Genomic DNA, 19,832 nt, shown 5'->3' on the forward strand with positions numbered 1-19,832 from the left:
TATGGGCCGAAGGGACGCTGCACAGAACCTAAGTAATGCTACAGTGCACCGCATGAGGTGCACTGACGGCACTACGGGATAAAACAACTTTAGTAGTAACAATGTTAACATATGACAGGTAAGCATTAGTAAAATTACTCCTTTTACTGTGCCTCCGTTCATATTTTCTTTCTTCTGTCTTACTTTCAACCCTCTCCTAACAACTGATTCATAGTGGAGCTGCGAGGTTATCTTCCTGTCACACCTTTAAAACCACCTTTTCCTCTCAATTTTCATTTCAGCGCTGAATGACCTCATAGGTCCCAGCGCTTGGCCTTTGGACTAAATCTTATATACCCATTCAAATTAGTAAAATTACACTGCTGTTTATTGCAAGCTAAAGACTGATTGTATTTCAATTCACTAAAACAAAAGGGGGCAAAGAGAATGCGTTAAATGATTTGACGATAATTAAAAATAAAAAAAAAACCGCATTGAATGACTTGACGCCAAGTAAAAATAAAAAAAAAATGCATTGAATGACTTGACGCCAAGTAAAAATAAAAAATAATGCATTGAATGACTTGACGTCAAAAATAAAAAAAAATGCATTGAATGACTTGACGTCAGGTAAAAATAAAAAAAGTAAATTATGACGAATACAAATGATGAAGAATACTCAACACACAAACACTTTTGTGAACGGATGCACTTGAATGTCGGTTATCATCACAGAGCGAGTGGACTGTGAATAAGGGCTCTCAATTCAGGCCATTGTCTTGTTAATCAATGTAGTGACACCAGATCAATCAGTCAGTCAGTCAAATCGAAAAGGATTTTAAAGATGGTTCAGCAAATAGCAGCTTGTTATTCGTACTAATTTGTTTTTAACTTCGTACTTTAGTAATATATATATTTTTTAACTTTGTGCAATGTGCTTTTATTTTTCGCACGTTAAGAATTTTTTTTTTTTAACTTAGAGCAACATACTTTTATTTTTCGTACTTTAAGTATATAATTTTTTTTACTTGCAGCAACATGCTTTTATTTTTCGTACTTTTAGAATATTTTTTTTAACTTGGAGCAACATGCTTTTATTTTTCGTACTTTAAGATTTTTTTTTTTTAACTTGGAGCAACATGCTTTTATTTTTCGTACTTTAAATCTTTTTTTAACTTACAGCAACATACTTTTATTTTTCGTACTTTAAATGTTTTTTTAACTTACAGCAACATGCTTTTATTTTTCATACTTTAAGAATATATTTTTTTTTAACTTGGCGCAACATGCTTTTATTTTTCGTACTTTAAGAATATTTTCTTTTACTTGGAGAAACATGCTTTTACTTTTCGTACTTTAAAAATAAATTTTTTTTTCAACTTGGAGCAACATGCTTTTATTTATCGTACTTTAAGGATATATTTTTATTTTTACTTGGAGAAACATGCTTTTATTTTTCGAACTTTAAGAACATATATTTTTTTTTTTTAACTTGGAGCAACATACTTTCATTTTTCGTTCTGAATGTATGTTTTTTTTACTTGGAGAAACATGCTTTTATTTTTCGTTCTTTAAGAACATACATTTTTTTTAACCTGGAGCAAAATGCTTTTATTTTCCGTACTTTAATTTTTTTTTTAACTTGGAGCAACGTGCGTTTATTTTCTATGTGTTTACTTATTTTTTTCTACTTATAGTATGTAGTACCCTATACACTCTTGTATTGTTCCCTTATTATACTATTTTTTTATTACCTGGAGAAATCTTTCTTTCCATATTCAGAGAAATTTTCTGTCGATTTATTACTCGACCGAACAATTTTTCAGTTGTCTTAAAATTCGTAACAATTTTTAAATGAAAAAAAAATATTCATTTACTTATCTATAAATTTGTAACTATACTTTTGTTTTACTTACAACTCGTAGCAATTCTTAAATGTCTGAAGTTTTATTAATTTACTTATTTATATATTTTGGTCAGGATTAAATAAAAAAAAAAACATTTGTTTGCTTAGGCCTATTTATATATTTTGTCAGGGGTAACAGAAACGTGTAAACCACCTGCTCCACACGAAGATATTCATTGAACTTCGAAGAGTACAAATGCCACCTTCGATGGCTGGCATTCAAGTATGTGTGATTTTTTTTCTTTACTTTTTTTCTTTTTTTTTATAGCCCGACTATCAACCTTGTGCACTGTGGCGACTGTAATCTGCTCTAGTTGCCGGGTGATCGGGATTAAAGCAGATTCTGAGTTCTGGGAATATGGAGTTCACACTGATAAATCAAATGTTGTTTTGTTTATTTTATACGCAGCATCATTCCAGTCAGAGTTATTTTGGGGGGCTGGGAATCATACTTTGTTATTAATTCATACTAATGTTCTTGACATTATTAATTAACACAGCTGTTCACGTCACTGTTGACTAATAGAAATGTTCAAGTCATTATTAACTAAAATACTAACGCTCATGACACTAACATTTATGCCATTATTAATGAACAATAACGCTTATGTAAATATTAACTAATGTTAACGTTCATGTCATTATTAACTAATGGTAAGCTCGTGTCGTTACTAACTGAGGCGAACATTCATGTTGTTATTGCCTAACACTAACGCTCATGTCATTAATCAGTACAAACGTTCATGTCATTGTCAGCTAACACTAACGTTCCTGTCGTTGTTAACTAATACTAACGCTCACGTCATTACTAACTGACACGAACGTCCACGCCATTATTAACTAAAACTAACGTTCATGTCGCTATTAACTAGTACTAATGCTTGTTTCATTATTAGCTAACACTAACGTTCATGTCATTATTAACTAATGCTAACGATTATGTCATTATTAACTAACACTAATGTTTATGTCACTTAACTAATACAAATGTTAAAGTCGTTAGTAAATAATACAAACATTCAAATCATTATTAACTAATACTATTTTCATATCATTATTAACTAACACTAACGTTTCTGCCATTATTAACTAATACAAACGTTCGAGACAGAATTAACAATATTATTTTTCATTAAGCACTGCAATTTTATTGACTAAGAAACTACTATAATATGCTAAATACCCAAACGACCAATTAAAGAGACCCCAAGACTCTTGGTTCGAACATTAAGCTTTGAATGATTTTGGATTGAACAACTTTGCATATAATACATTCCCTAACATGTGATTTTACATAATTAAATAGGATTCATTTGATGACATTTCGTCGGGTACATAATTAAATAGGATTTCACTGACGACCTTTCGTTGGGTACACAGTTAGATACTGTAGGATTCAATTGACGGCCTTTCGTTGGGTACATAATTAAATAGGATTTAATTGACCTTTTCTTTGGGTACATAATTAAATAGGATTTAATTTACCTTTTCATTAGGTACATAATTAATTACTGTAGGATTCAACTGAACACCTTTCGTCGGGTACATAATTAAATAGGATTTAATTGATGACATTTCGTCGGGTACATAATTAAATAGGATTTCACTGACGACCTTTCGTTGGGTACACAGCTAGATACTGTAGGATTCAATTGACGGCCTTTCGTTGGGTACATAATTAAATAGGATTTAATTGACCTTTTCTTTGGGTACATAATTAAATAGGATTTAATTTACCTTTTCATTAGGTACATAATTAATTACTGTAGGATTCAACTGAACACCTTTCGTCGGGTACATAATTAAATAGGATTTAATTGACGACCTTTCGTTGGGTACATAATTAAATAGGATTTAATTTACCTTTTCGTTGGGTACATAATTAAATAGGGTTTAATTGACCTTTTCGTTGGGTATATAATTAAATACTGTAGGATTCAATTAAACACCTTTCGTCGGGTACATAATTAAATAGGATTTAACTGACGACCTTTCGTTGGGTACATAGTTAAATAGGATTTAACTGACGATCTTTCGTTGGATACATAATTAAATAGGATTCAATTGACGACCTTTCGTTGCGTACATAATTAAATAGGATTCAACTGACGACCTTTCGTTGGGTACGTAATTAAACAGGATTGAGCTGGCGACCTTTTCGTTGAGTACATAATTAAATAGGATTCAATTAACAATCTTTCGTCCATTACGTAATTAAATAGGATTTAACTGACGACCTTTCGTTGGGTACATAATTAAATAGGATTCAACTGACGACCTTTCGTTGGGTACATAATTAAATAGGATTCAACTGACGACCTATCGTTGCGTACATAATTAAATAGGATTCAATTGACGACCTTTGGTTGGGGACATAATTAAATAGGATTGAACTGGCGGCCTTTTCGTTGGGTACATAAATAAAAAGGATTTAATTGACTTTTTCCTTGGGAACATAATTAAGTAGGATTTAGTTGACCTTTCCGTTGGGAAAATAGTTAAATATGATTTAACTGACCTTTTCGTTGGGTACATAACTAAATCATGCAAATTCGGTGAAAGAAAGAAAGACAATGAGAGAGAGAGAGAGAGAGAGAGAGAGAGAGAGAGAGAGAGAGAGAGAGAGAGGCTGGGTGACGAGTCAGACTGGCAGAATACTAAATAACTATGAAAAAATTTTAATGAGTAAATAAGTCAATAGAATTAAAGCAATATTAATATGAACAAGCAAAATGTGTTTTTTAATGGTTATCACAAGTTTTATGTAGACCAGACTTGATAAGGAAGAGATATAGAAATCTGGTACTGTATGACAAAAAGTTACACTGATTATCATGATAATATTTTTCATGTTTCCTCAGAGCTTGACATATGTTCGTTATTATTATTATTATTATTATTATTATTGCAAAATGACACTTCGAGACCTGTGAATAGCGTTTTTATATGAATGGTTAATGCATTTATTATTATTATTATTATTATTATTATTATTATTATTATTATTATTATTATTATTATTATTATTATTGCATAATGCCACAGAGACCAGCGAATATCCTTGCAATATGATTGGTTAATGCATTTATTATTTATTATTAGTATTATTATTGCAAAATGTCAGATAGAGACCAACGAATATCGTTGGAATATGAATGGTTAATGCACATACAAGATTTATTATTATTATTATTATTATTATTATTATTATTATTATTATTATTATTATTATTATTATTATAGGTAACAAGACTCTTCCCCTTGGGGATCTGAACCGTCGACCATTGAATTGCGAGTCCAAAGGACATCCATAATCTACAAAGTGCACAAAAATGCAGGAACCTGATATACTTCACTAAATAAACCAGGCTTTCATACACGATAACCCTTACGGAAGAAATAAAAAAAGTGAAAAAGATAAATTAAAATTTTTAATATTTAAAATATTTTAATATTTTATGGCTTTAGCGTTCATTTGTATTTTTTGTAATTTTTTTTTTTTTTTTAATCTTCAAACCTGCCTCAATATTTGGGCCTTGGCAGCTGACGTGAGTTTGGTGGACGATAAGAAGATTAACTGAGGGATATCTATTTTTTAAAACTTAACTGAGGGATATCTATTTTTTAAAACTTTTATTACCTTTTTTTTTTGCTGTACTTATCTCATGCCACTCAGCAATGTCTCACGGTCAATATGTTCCGTCACGGGAGCTGTCAGCGCACGAATAATACTGTCAGGCAGGTTATGTTAGCTGACGTCAGCGAATTATTCGGCAAATATGCTCTGCCAGTTTTGTGACCGTTTACATATCATTCATGGTCCGTCAAAATTGGTGTGTCCGATTTATTTCGGAAATAAGATTACGTTATTAATAATTAATGCTTTTTTATTTAATTTAGTCTTTATGAAAATTACATATCAGCTCAGGCACAAACAATGTCCTGACCAATTTGCCAACGTAAATGTTATGATTAAAATTTTTAATTCTTTTTTTTTATGAAGATTACATATCAGCTCAGGCATAAACATTGTCCTGGCCAATTTTGTTATGAAGGAAGCCACTTAATTTATTGGTCGTACAACACTGACCCTCTTTCATACGCACAATCAAACATTCTTTGAATTAATTTTTTTTTTTGTTTATTTAATATTTGCACTATTTCTTGGGGAGGGTGCAAATATTCTTTTGTATTTTTTTTTCGCAGATATGCTTCATTACTCTTGTGTGTTTTTTATTTTAGCAAATATGCTTCTTTTTTGCATTTTAGATTTTTTTTTGCAAACATATTCTTTAACTTTTTCTTTGCTTACTTTCTGTTTAATTTTCAAACTAATTTTCTTTTACATACGCTTCTCTATATATTTAGAAAATTTTTTTTATATTTTCACATAAATATTCTTTAAACACTCTTCTCCTTTTACTTAACACAATAATTCTATACATATTATTTTCTGTATTTGTACATACATTCCTTTATATTTTTATGTAAACAAAAGACACTCAAAATATCGGTTTCCATATTTCTTTCTGGATGCTTGAAACGACGTCTGTATAGGAACTTCAACAGCAAGGGAATAGTATCAAAATGTCCCCAAATAAAAAAAAAATTGGGAATAAAAGTAGCACAATGACAGATTTCTCTAAAGTGAAATGACATTGGTGTGATGCTGAATGTGGCGTGCCAGACTGACTCGCCCACCATTTTAATATAATGACTGAAATCTCTCACGGAATGATGGCAGTCTAAGGTCCCATCCCTCACAATCAGCTGGACCTTAGATGTCGTTATTTGTCGCTGATTTGTGGCTCTGTTTTCGTAGCTGTCGTCCAATTTTCACGTCGCGAAGCGGACGGAGTGTCCGTGCAAGAGATTCGCAGGCCGCAAGACCCTGCCGAAATTTTCCAGGCCACCATAAACAGCATTTTTGACGTGGTATTTTTAGAACCGACGAACCAGATGGCTGGCATTACCCGCTTCCGGAATTCGAGCTTGTTCACTGTGGTTTCCGAAATGTGCCTGCAAACTGCACGTCATGTCACACATAAATTGGAATGGCTGGAGGATCATTCAGTTCTTGATGTTGTCATTCAAAAGGACGAATATCCTTATGGACAAGGTTACAAGGCGACTGTTCACTTGCAAAGTCAGATTCCACAGAATAAAATGGTCATGTATGAATAAGAAAAAAAAAGTATTGCAAAATAATAAATGAATAACAATAGATAAAGTAAGAGAATACACACTTACAAACACACACATATATATACGAGTATATATATATATATATATATATATATATATATATATATATATATATATATATATACATATATATACATATACATCTATCTATATATATATATATAGATAGATAGATAGATAGATATAGATATATATCTATATATACAATATATATATATATATATATATATATATATATATATATATATATATATATATATATATATATATATATAGATATGTAGATATATATATATACTTACTTTGTATGCATATATATATATATATATATATATATATATATATATATATATATATATATATATATATATATAATTACACAATACAAGTAAAAAAATTGATGTGAGGAGCTTTCAAGTCATATCTCAAGTAGTGCTTAGGCCTACCGTGAAACTTATGAGGTTCAACGTAATTGTCCGGAAATCTATTACTACTAATGAGGAAAAACGTAAGGCTTCCGGTACTGGTCGTGCGAAAAACACATCAACCTCCGAAGGTTTTAATTTAACCGTGAAATATATTAACTCCGACGTATAGTGATGAGAAAGAGGCTCTGATAGTCACTCGAGATCTTTGGAATCTTCCGGTACGAACTGTTGAGGACTGCCATTTGAAAAGGCAGAACACTCGCTGCTCTTGTTACCGTTTTGGAAATGACCTGCGTGTCCCATTATATTGTGAATTTTGGAAATGATTCACCAACCCCATGGCCTGTGGATTTTGAAATTAATTTGTCAGTTCAATGGCTCGTGTGTTTTGGAACTAATGTGCCTAGCCCATGGCTTATGGTTTATGGCATTAATTTGTGCCCTAAGGCCTGTGGAATTTGGAACTGTTATACCAAAACCTATGTCTGAAGGATTTTGGATTTAATCCGTCAGTCCTGTGCCCTGTGGATTTTGAAACTAAGCTGCCAATCATATGGCCTGTGGAATTTGAAAGTAATTTGACTCCTTTTTACAACTAATCCACCAGTCCTGTTGCCTGTTGATTTTAAAACCACTACATTATTACGATCATTCTGTGTCCCATTATTGTGGAGCCAATCTTTCAATCCCATTGCCAATTTGTCTTGGAGTTGAATTTTCCAATCCTAAAGCCCACTGATTAAAAAATTTTTTTTTTTATCTAATTCTAGATGAATTATGCTGCAAATGACGTCACCAAACAACCAGAACGTAAAACTCTAAGTCATTCATATAGTTGTTAATGTCATAAATTATCATCGACGGGGAAAATACACAACTTTGTACAGTTTCATGAATTTAAAAGAAATTTACACACACACCCCCGCCTTCAGAATCATATACTAATAAATAAGAAAAATTCGACCATACAAAAGAGTCACAAAGCATAACGTTTATTTTGTACTTCGTTCCCAAGACCCATGTATGCGTTCCGGGGCAGAGACGGATTTGCATAATAACTCAGCTTATCTAATTAATGGAGCAAAGTTTACAGAGCATAACGTCAATTAAGTCGCTCTACCTGCCTGAACACAAGCAGGCCCGATAGATTAAAAATCTACACTTCAGAGGAAAGAGAAATTTTCTTAATAAAATTTGAATACTGACGTTTTATTTGGTTCTAGAGGCTTTATTGGAAGATGATGCAGCTAGTAGGTATTTTTAACAGAGAGAGAGAGAGAGAGAGAGAGAGAGAGAGAGAGAGAGAGAGAGAGAGAGAGAGAGAGAGAGAGAGAGAGAGAGATTCTTAAGCACGAGAGCTTTTTAAAATATAGACTGATAAGGATTATTGTAAGCGTTTCAGAACCTTTGTGGGAAAACCTACTTCGTGTGTGTGTGTGTGTGTAAATTGCCCAAAATCAAGACTAATGGCAATCTCATAGTCCTTTGTCCTCATAATCATCATCATTTTACGTTTTTGCTTAGATTTGTTGGACGCCGTAGGAGTGTCATTCACTTCTAACGCGAACAATTTCTGGTCAAATTCTTGTTTGATTTAATTTGTATGTTATGATGGCAGCCTTCACTTAGTTTTGTTTTCTCCTGATCCGTTTGCTTTTCTTTCAACTTTCAGGGGAGGTTTGATGAATTGGTTTTTTTGTTATACTTAATGATGTAATTGCTTGATACAATTTTACATCTCTGTTCTCTTATATGTGACCTAGGCATAAGATGTGGAATTGTTAATAAGGTAAGCGCTTGAAATAATACATCAAATAAGCAGATGGGGGCCTTATGCACTGAAATAGGAGACCTGGAAATGAAATTCTTCCATGACTTTCAAAAGCATTGTGGTCATACAACCGTCATGCCTTCTGAAGCTTGCACATTGTTGTGAGTATTATAATCTGCGAGCAGTGAGAGATTTTCCCATGTTTTTTCATGACTTCGAACTTTGACAGGAAGTCCAAACTGTAGGCAATGTTGTTTGTTACCAAAGTCTAGTTTCGGGGTAAAGAAGTGTTTTGATAGCTAAAGGTGATAATACTGATAAGTTCGAACCACAATAAGAATTTATCGAAGGCAAATGGAACCTCATCTTCTGCACTATCCAATGATTTCGTACATGAAATAAATAAGACAAGCTTTGAGAATATTAATATAATTTCATTAGAGTTTAAGGTCAAACAAATGATTTCTCTTATACATTATTAACATGCTAGTATCATAAAAATACATTTCTAATGTTCTATTTTTCTTTTTCCAACAGACATGATGGCATGAGGGCACTCACTCAGTAACTTGATAATTATCATGGCAGAAATCCCATCTCACTACTATGGGAATTATTCGGAACACCAGCAGGTGATGTCAGAGAATTGCCATTCGTCCTACCCTGGTCCCTTTGCCGAAGGAAATTACGCCTGTAACAGTCCAGCTATCAACCTAGTATCGCAATATTCTCCAACCAGTTACCAGCCCACTTTCTCACCAGCACCAACACCACCTTTCCAGAATCCCTACTGTGGACAATCCTATTGTGAGCAGTCACCAAACTTTCCTCTGAACTCTGTTGCTAACCCCTTCAGTGTAAACAGAAACACTTACCTAAACAACCAAAGAATCGACAATGTGAAGACAACGAATGACATCTATGAAAGACGCCATTCGTTTGAGCTTGGAGAACCTCTCGACGAAATTCCTGTGGAATCCCTTTTGCACATAAGCAAGCAGGAGGGTCAACTGATAAGTGAAAGTGAAGCAGAAGACGCATCGTCTGATTTGTGTCTGTCGATATCACGCCATAACGACTTTTCTTCCGTTCTCACGCCAGACTCTGATGATTTTTTGTTTGGAGCTGACAGAGACGAAGAAGACTCGAGGTCAACCATGTATTCAATGAATTCAACCTCAGATTCAGCTGTGTCAGCACATTCTATCGGTCATGGTTACGACCACTCCAACACATCCTCAACCTCACCCAATCTGGTCTCTTCTTGCATGAAGTCTCCATTTGAACTGGGAAATTTCACAGATTCTCTCATTCCTAGTCAGTCATACACCCAACATAGTAACCAGGCCATCATGAATCCCAGTCCTGCATCTTCTAATATAAGTTGTGATAACTTAAACAACAGTTTCCTTACCTCAAATAGTCATGTCTCCCTAGAATCAGGACAGATGGTGGGTTTCCCTCAAGTCAGTCCCAAATATAGCCAGAGCCTGGCACAAAACTACATTGATCCTTTTATGCAGAATAAAGAGCAAGATCTGAAAATGTGTGAAGCCAATTCCATGAAAAAGAAACCCAAGCAGGTTAAAAAAGCTCCTAAAGAGGAGCAAGGTGGACCAAAGATTTCCAAGAAACCAAAGGTTTCAGATGCTCCTAAGTTTCCAGTCCAAGCTTCATTCAACGAGGTAGTTGTGAACACTAATACTGGCAGTCCAAACACGCATAATTTAACCTCTCACATAGGAGCATTTGATGAAGAGCTGCTCAGTGGTGACAATTCTGACCCCGACTACCCGGGGAGTGAAGATTCTTCTGCTGCACCACAACCCAAGACTGTAGAACCCCAAAGAATTGTGAGGAAGAGGATGAGATGCCCCCGTGGGATGACCTTAGAAATCAAGCCATGTGAGGTGTGCGGTGACAAAGCCAAAAACATGCACTTCGGTGGCCTCGTGTGTGACTCTTGCAAGGCCTTCTTCAGGAGGTCGGTGCAGAGCAATGCCTGGGATCAATTCAAGTGCGAAAAAGAGGGAAACTGCAGCATTAACAAAGCAAACCGGAGATGTTGTCAGTACTGCAGGTAAGAAAAGATAATAATTTTGTTACATTTTTCAACCCTCTTAGTTCTAGTACATTTTTTCCTGTTGTTACACTTACAATTGTATCATGTGGAAAGTTACGTTAGTGTTCTTGTAAAGAAAAACATTCCAGTTTCTCTATAAAAACTTAACAAAAGTTTATTAGTAATAAAAATTACGCTTTGCTGACATTACTTGCCATCTCAAGTCTGGAAAAATCTAGAAATACAAAAACGTTTGTAACTGATGAAATAGTGTGGCAGTTAGGTGCAGTAAATTGTAATCATAAGGTATATTTCGTTCCTTAAAAGTCTGAAAGAATTTTAATTTTTTATATATATTTTGGATTAATTAGCCCACATGGTCGACCAGTGGGCCGATAGGGGGACCTCTGAATACAAGCTCTGAAGATAACATGAGTCTATAAGACACTACTCAGTCATTAAATGTTACATATTTTTCGTAATAATTCAAATTTAAAAACAGTTAACTTAAGAGAGTAATGCTGAGAGTAAGCTGACTGCATTCACAGCAAAATCATTCATGTTCCCTCTAACGGTTTACATCAGCAGAAGTTATCTACAGAAAGTTTCCACAAGACTGTAATACGTTCTGACATATTTTTTGGACATTTTTCTAGCCTTTTATTACCAGTTTAAATTTTCCCCATATGGTTCCTTTCATTTTTCATGGGCAAATAAAATACAGTTGAAGCTTAAAATATTGCCAGCTCTATTCACCAGTTTTAAAGTAATATTTTACAAAAAAAAAAAGACACTTCATGAATTTAAAGGTAACATTTACTGCAAAACAGAATCCAATCTAGTAAGACTATTATTAACACCTCGTGGTTCAGTGTATAAAGGTTATATTTCGTTATATAACAGATTTTTTTACTTATGTGGCTAATGCTTTGCTGCAAGAACCTAAACTCCAAAGCCTTTGTCATTTATCAGAGCTTAAGACAGTTTTGAAAAAGTATCTGAACAATAAAAAGTGCCTTAGGGGTGTGTTCTTAAGCAAGAGGTCAGAAAATGCTATGATTTTCTTTTCCACAATGTGAAATTTACCTAGCAACCACTGAAGAAATTGTGATGACTTCAGGGGTCACATAATAGACGCCTGAATTTGTAAATCCTCGAGTGTCGTTACACGTCTTAGAATTTTTTGCTTGTCCAGTGACTGTCATTACTATTGTGCTTTCAGATCTTTCTTCCACAGAAAGGTAAACAAGCTTGATTCTAGATTATGAAATGGTGTAAACATGAGCAGAAACTCGTAACTACTATGAGATTCAAGGCGTCTGTAACACGGTTTTTTGGACTTTGCTCCTTATCAAAACATCGGATGTAGCTGAAAGTTGACATATGTATATTTTACAACCACACACAAATTTTGTCAGCATTATCAATAACCTAAACCCGATAGTTCTAATTTTTATAGAGTAAAAATTATCGAGCCGACGCCACGGCCAATGATTACGAGCCAAGAGTCGAAAAACATTTATTACGTAAGCAAGGTAAATACCGTTTGACGAAATGTTGCCCCGCCCATCCACCAGACAGAAACTCATTCACCTTGTTCCATCGGCTCTGAAACCCATAGCAGTCAAGAATGGCTAACAGGATTTGGAATTGTCCCCGTGGTTGCAAAACTGCATTTGTCTTACGACTTGCCACTTTATACAGTCAAGAGAAAGCCCGTGGCCATCTTACTATAGCCTGAATAGGTAATTATTCAGTTTCTAGTTTAAATCCAATGTTTATGGTCTGATTTGTATTTAGCGTAACGTGATTATAGTACTTGTAATGTCATTCAGGATTCTGAACATTTCCATTAACTATTCACTATGCCACCAAGAGAGAGAGATTGTATATAAACAGTCTTTATATAACTGTGTTTGTTAAAATAAGGTTTTCATCCAAAGTAAATACAAGCTTATATGTGCTAAAATCTCCAGCAGACCACCGGATCATCTGATATAATTTTTTTTTCTTTATCTTTAGCTTCAACATCGGCAATAACATACCCAGTTGCCATAATTTGTTAGCTTAATGAAATAACCTATCATCTAATGTTAAACTTAATTTCTGAGGAGGCCATGGCTTATTGCACAGTGAAAAAACATGACAAAGACTTTATGAATGGCGGAACGATACATAGATGTGGGTGAGGTATCTGTGCTAGCGTAGTAATACTACTGTAGCAGTAGTGCCGCAACAGTAGTAATAGCAGTAATATACATGAATTAAACGTTTAGGCCAACTGCTGGGATCCTTGAGGATCATTTAGCACTTCTTACAACTACTCGAGAAATGAGTTTTTATAGCCAGAAGTTACATTTTCTAATCCAACAATGCCCATGATAGCCTTCATTGTTATACTGAATTATAACGAGGCCAAAGTGGGTGGAGCCTCATGAAGTCATCATTCTGACGATAATTATTGGTGAAGGTTTTAAGTCAAAATACGGTACCGGCTATTTTTTTTTCAGTAAATAGGTAGATAGCCAATAAATAAAAATTGCTTGACATTGGATATAGCAGTTATCAAATCAAGCTTGTCTACTATGTTTTTGAAAATTACCAACTATTCCCTACATCTTGTCAATCTGATTGTGACCTATAAAGTAGACTGTAATTTCTTAGGAAATTTATTTTGGGAGTTAGACTAATGATCGAAGTGTTTTTGTATTTATTAACATATTTTGTTGATTTGTTCATTATGACAATTATCAGTGGAGAGATTTCAGAGTTCATAAAGGTGTACTGCTTTGCTTGTATTTAACTTTTGATGTCATTGTTGCCAGAGGTCTAGCCTTCGTTACGTATAGCCAATCATCCATCGAGAAAGAGGGAAGAAATGCTGTCATAAGTTCCGTAACGAGTGCGTTAGAAACCTTTTCTCTGAGTAAGTTGGCCCGTCTTCAAAAAAAGTAACTTTTACATTATAAGTACCAAATTTATTCAACCTACGTAATGCAGAATACAGTCAAAATTTATGTGTAGATATAATGTGTATTCTGAATAAGCGTTATATTTATGAAATGCATAGATAAAAAGTTATTGCGAAAAAACCGTGTTACAGAGGCCCTGAATCTCATAGTAGGAAAGTCAAACTTGACTGCGGTTCTGGAGGTGCCTGAACCTGACAAAAAAACTAGTAACAAAAAAGACAGACTAGCTGAAATTTCTTGATATGGTCCAAACGTGAAGAGAAACTGGTAACAAGAAAGGCAGGATGCCTTCCAGCAACATATTGATAAGTGTTAAGTAGAAGCAAACCACAACTCCCAGCATCCTTGGTTAAAATATAAAGATCATGGGATGCTCCTTCTATTCAGCCCTCTAGGTATAGGAAGCTATTATTTAGAAATGCTAACTTTTCCAGAAGCATTAGGTAGCCCATTTTCACGTTCATGAATACATGAAGCTGATAGTATTAAGCTTTATCAAAATTTGCCAACCAGTGTTACTTATAAAAGAAAAATCAAATGGGGAGCAGAGTGCAACAGTAGCTAATCAAGAGTCTTAGTTTCCAGTGCAGCCTCATACTCCACTGACAGGAAAGCTTACAGATGTATTACAAACGCAGTTAAGGTTAGCAGCACCATCGTTTCACATACTGGGGAGTGAAAACTGCAACAAGAATTGCATCATCTCATTTTCTAGGGCAAGTGGTAAATCACTAGTAAAATCCAAAAACAAGAAAGTTCCAAGGACACTAAATTGAACACAAGATTAGCCTACACTCATTAACACATCAGGCACAGTTTTTTTCAGATCACTTTAAAAAACTGTCTTACGACAGCCTTGCAAGTCTTACGATTAGACAAGGATAAGGCATCGCTAATATCACTCTCATAAATTCTAGGCTTCCATTCATTGTCATTGTTGATTTTGATGAAATGATTATACAGTATATAATAAAAAAAAGATATACATGTACTTATTGTCAAGATTCAAGGTTTTATTAATTTAAGGTGAACTTTCAAGTAATCTTACAGGAGTACCGAAAGGATGACGATTGGCTTCTCATTGTTGGTCAGCATTCTTACAATCTCCTGGAACAGCAAACTCATTACTGAATTTTTATCACTTGGAAATGTTTGGATGAAAGAAACCTAGATTACTTTGTTAAAAAGTGGCAGAGAAGACAGGCCTGGGTCCTTTTCTATACTTTTCTAGGTTACTTAGAAACTTTTTAGTATCCTAAGGACAAAAATAAAATTTTGTGAGTAATGGCTTGGGTTAACAGGAAGGTGACGAACTTCTGCTAGAGACTCTTTAGCCGTAAATTCCTTGTAAAGTACCTTACCTTTGTGTTTGCAGGTGCTGTAGATCAAAAGGTGAATGATTTTAACTTGGTCTGCCACTAATGAGGCTTAATTTTTTTTATATTTTTTTTAAATAAATTAGTATTATATTTTCCAGTCAAAGAATCCATGAATTTTCTAATCTCGTGGTGACTTTCAGTGTTGACTTTCAGTGAAGTTCCCATAGTTCAGGGAGATGTGGTTCTGTCTCAGTATTATATATCTTAGCTGTTTAACTTGGGTGCATGTGTCAACATGTGTTTTCAAACCCAATGGGATCATTAGGTAAAATTTTGGGATTTCATGTCGGTGTTATTTCTTACTGTAAAATCACATCTTTGCAAGTGTATCGGTGATGCAATTTAAAAAAAAGGTAGATCCATTACAATTCTTCACTGATCTGTAAATATATTCTCTAGAAATAAAACTAATATGTGTGAAAATCCCATGATCTGCCATATAACGTGTTTCTTATTCTTTTATTTCCAGGTTCCAGAAATGCGAGAAAGTTGGGATGAAAATGGACTGGGTCATGACGGAGTCTGGCAGGATGAACCTCTTCAAGAACCGCCTGGCCAGAACACGGCAGATGAAGGAAGAGAAAAAGAAGGAGAAGCTTTATGGGGACCTTCCCAAGACCCTGTCATTTGATGATGCCTTTGCCATCAAGAAGATCCTCGACACCTTGCACATGACGTTTGGATCAATGCCATACCCAGAGGAGTGCAAAGGCGATTCCATCGACTCTCTGTCCAATATCTTTGTCTATCTCTGCAAGAGGTTCGGTAAGTTCTTCCTGAAGATCACCGAGGATACTGACCTGTGTGAGGAAGACAAGACTCTATTGCTCAAGAATGGGATATCCATGTCCCTGTACATCAATGGTGCTCACATGTATGACCCAGTGACTCGCAGCTGGCCAGCAACCACAACCCACGAGTCCATCAAAGTCCCTCACCTGACACTGGAGACCCTCGAGAAACTCGCCACCATCCCAGATGCTTTCAGCACCATCATGAAATTCTATGGTGCTTATGAAGGCGATCTCAAGGACCACGTGGTCGCAGCGCTCATGTACCTCATTTCCTTTTTCTTGCCTGATGACCCTAGCTTAATTGACTGCACAAGCGTCCAAAAGATACAGAACGAATATGTGGGGTACCTGAAGAGGTACCTTGTGGCTCGGGACGGCCAAAAGAGCGTCTCAGGGATATTCCGTAAGCTCTTGGATGGTATCAACTACGTCAAAGATATCCTCAAGTACCACACCATGGTTGACATCAAACCCACCATAGACCACACGAGTCTCTCCGTCTTTGCCAAAGACGCCATAGCCCAGTCAATGGCCAACCTCCTCACTCAGATCGAGATGTCATTCAAACAAAACTTTCCCCCTTACGCCTCCATTCTGAAGGAGGAGGAGAAGGAGGCACTGGGCATGGGCAGTCATTCCACAACACTCGTCAAGAAGGAGAGTGGCGCAGTCATGCCCAATCACCCAGACACAATAGCCATGTTTGGGGCGACGACGCGAACTGACCAGCTGGTCGTGCACCCTCTTCTCAAGATGATCGAGTGGAACAAGGCCGATCCGCGGCAGTCCTCTCGCATGAAACCGTCCTTGGAGGGTAACCCGGCCAGTGAAGCAGGGCGGAGGAGAAGCAGCAGCAGCAGCAGCAGCAGCGATACGGAGGAAGCCTTGGCCGGGGGGAACCCGGAGGAGGTTGACGTCGATGCCGTCTGTGATATTTTGAAGAAGTTGTCCCACACCGACGACGTCAAGATGATCAACATCTTCAAAGAAAACATTCCAAAAGAATTACTGGAGAAGTTCTCTCGCGATCTGACGGATCACCAATCCTAATGATGGTACGGTTGTCTAGTGTTTCGTAATCAAAAATGGACTGCTGTCTGCTGACTCTTGTGTTTGTTTCTTATCCAGTGTACCACGTGTTACCACGAACGCTTTTTAAAAGGAAGCCACTGTCGTCGTCAGATGTTCAAATCACAGGTGTATGAATGTATGTTCTGTTTTCTCTTCTTTAAGGCAACAAGAAAGTAACCTCAATACACAGACAGGAACTGTGAACGTCGAGGGAAATTTTCATATTTCAGGGGACATACTGTGAGCATATATGTGTATGTAGTATGTTTGAGTAAATTAAACTAAAATTCATATATATATATATATATATATATATATATATATACACTATTGTGCAATTCAATATAATATATATATATATATATATATATATATATATATATATATATATATATATATATATATATATATATATATATATATATATATATATCTACACTATTCTGCAATTCAGTATGAGATGATGAGATTTACGAGTAGGAGAAGAAATCATTTTCAGTGTACAGTATATTGTAAAACAATCATGAATAAATGTTGACAACTCTTACACTTGCCCCCTACAAATTTGAAAGTACAACTTCAGTCAACCTCATTCAATATGGTTTGTGATGGAAATAAATGTTATATATTGTACAGCAATGAATTATTTACCTCCTCGATTACTGAATTCACCAGAGAACAAAATATGACTCATGTTTTAATAAGGTACTCAGACATAGTTGGCGATTTTACAAAAATGGCAAGTTTTCTTTTTTTGAAAGTTTCAGAAAAAGTAAGAATTCAAGTAACAAATTGGCGTCACTTTCTTTGGAAATATGACACAGAGGAAAAGGAGTCATTATCATTCACTTCCTCTAATTTCTCATTTTAATAATATCACAGCCGTTTTCACCAATCCCATAAGGTCTGTTGCAAATTACAGTGTTGGTCTGTCATAAACTGGCGGTCACCCATCCAGGCAAAACCAGAATGAACATTAAATCTTTAAGATAAGACCAAAAGACCGCGAAATAAGAAGTTAACTGACCAATAAACATAACACGAAAGATGCCTAGTCAGCGTTTAAGACAGTGAAAAGAGGGAGTTAGAGTGGTTGAACAGCAAGGTAAAGGTGGACTGATTCAAATATTAAATTATTTAGTGTCACAACGTCATAGATCAACGAAACCGAAATAAAAAACCTTTTTCCGTAAAAGCTGTAAAATGGTGGCAAAATTATCATAAATAAAAATTAATTAAAATCATAAAGGCTCTTAACATAGTATACTGGGTACTTAGGTCTGCCATTAACTCTGCCGCGGCCCATGAAACTTTCAGCCACGGCCCGGTGGTGGCCTGTGTTGTTGGCACCTATAGCGGTGGCAAACGCACGATCATGGCTAACTTCAGTCTTAAATAAAATAAAAACTACTGAGGCTAGAGGACTGCAATTTGGTTTGGTTGATGATTGGAGGGTGGATGATCAACACACCAATTTGCAGCCCTCCAGCCTCAGTAGTTTTTCAGATCTGAGGGCGGACAGAAAAAGTGCCGAGTGACAGACAAATAGCCATCTCAATAGTTTTCTTTTAAAGAGAACTAAAATACTAGTATGGTATTTAGTTCAGAAAATAAGCAAATAAATACATGAGACGAACTGCAAAGATCTAAAGGTGGAACTGTGAGCAAACCCAGAATTACACAAAGAAGTCGAGTTAAGAGAAGTTGAACCGCAAGACTGAAGAGAGGAAGCGGAATGGAGGTCAAGTAAATGGGAAAAAAACATGGCTCCAGCTAGGCGTCGAAAGGAGGCTACCAACACTCACTAGTAATGCCTACGGTGAGCCACGTGAGATGCATGGACGGCAATCTTCGACAGCAAGGAAGCGTGAATGTAACGACAAAGAAGCGTTAAAAAAAAAAGTAAAAAATGCGCCAAAGTTTCTTCGGCGCAATCGAGTTTTTAGCATGGTATAATCAAGGCCACCTAATGTATGAAAGTATGAGCCAAGACCCATGAAACTTTAACCACCGACCGGTGGTGGTCTGATCTACATCGTTGTCAGATGCACCATTATCGCTAACTTTAACTTAAATAAAATAAAAACTACTGAGGCTAGAGGGCTGCAATTTGGTGTGTTTGATGATTGGAGGGTGGATGATCAACATACCAATTTGCAGCCCTCTAGCCCCAGCAGTTTTTAAGATCTGAGGGCGGACAGAAAAAAGTGAGGGCGGGCGGTCAAAGCCGGTACAATAGCTTTCTTTTCAGAAAACTAAAAAAAA

General features: G+C 35.5%; 1 protein-coding gene across 4 annotated transcripts in view; it reads left to right on the forward strand.

The window, feature by feature from the left end:
• Nucleotides 1-17,750, forward strand: part of LOC136847172 (uncharacterized) — a 251,670-nt gene extending 233,920 nt beyond the window's left edge. For all 4 annotated transcript variants that reach the window (XM_067118594.1, XM_067118590.1, XM_067118591.1 and 1 more), the window contains 2 exons: nucleotides 9,827-11,369; nucleotides 16,172-17,750. In XM_067118594.1, coding sequence (XP_066974695.1) covers nucleotides 9,871-11,369; nucleotides 16,172-17,546 — 2,874 coding nt within the window. In that variant the 5' untranslated portion in view covers nucleotides 9,827-9,870 and the 3' untranslated portion in view covers nucleotides 17,547-17,750. The remainder of the gene's footprint in view (nucleotides 1-9,826; nucleotides 11,370-16,171) is intronic.
• The last annotated feature ends 2,082 nt before the right edge of the window (nucleotides 17,751-19,832 follow it).

The sequence above is a fragment of the Macrobrachium rosenbergii genome, chromosome 16, assembly GCF_040412425.1.
Source record: "Macrobrachium rosenbergii isolate ZJJX-2024 chromosome 16, ASM4041242v1, whole genome shotgun sequence".
NCBI classification, from domain to species: Eukaryota; Metazoa; Arthropoda; class Malacostraca; order Decapoda; family Palaemonidae; genus Macrobrachium; species Macrobrachium rosenbergii.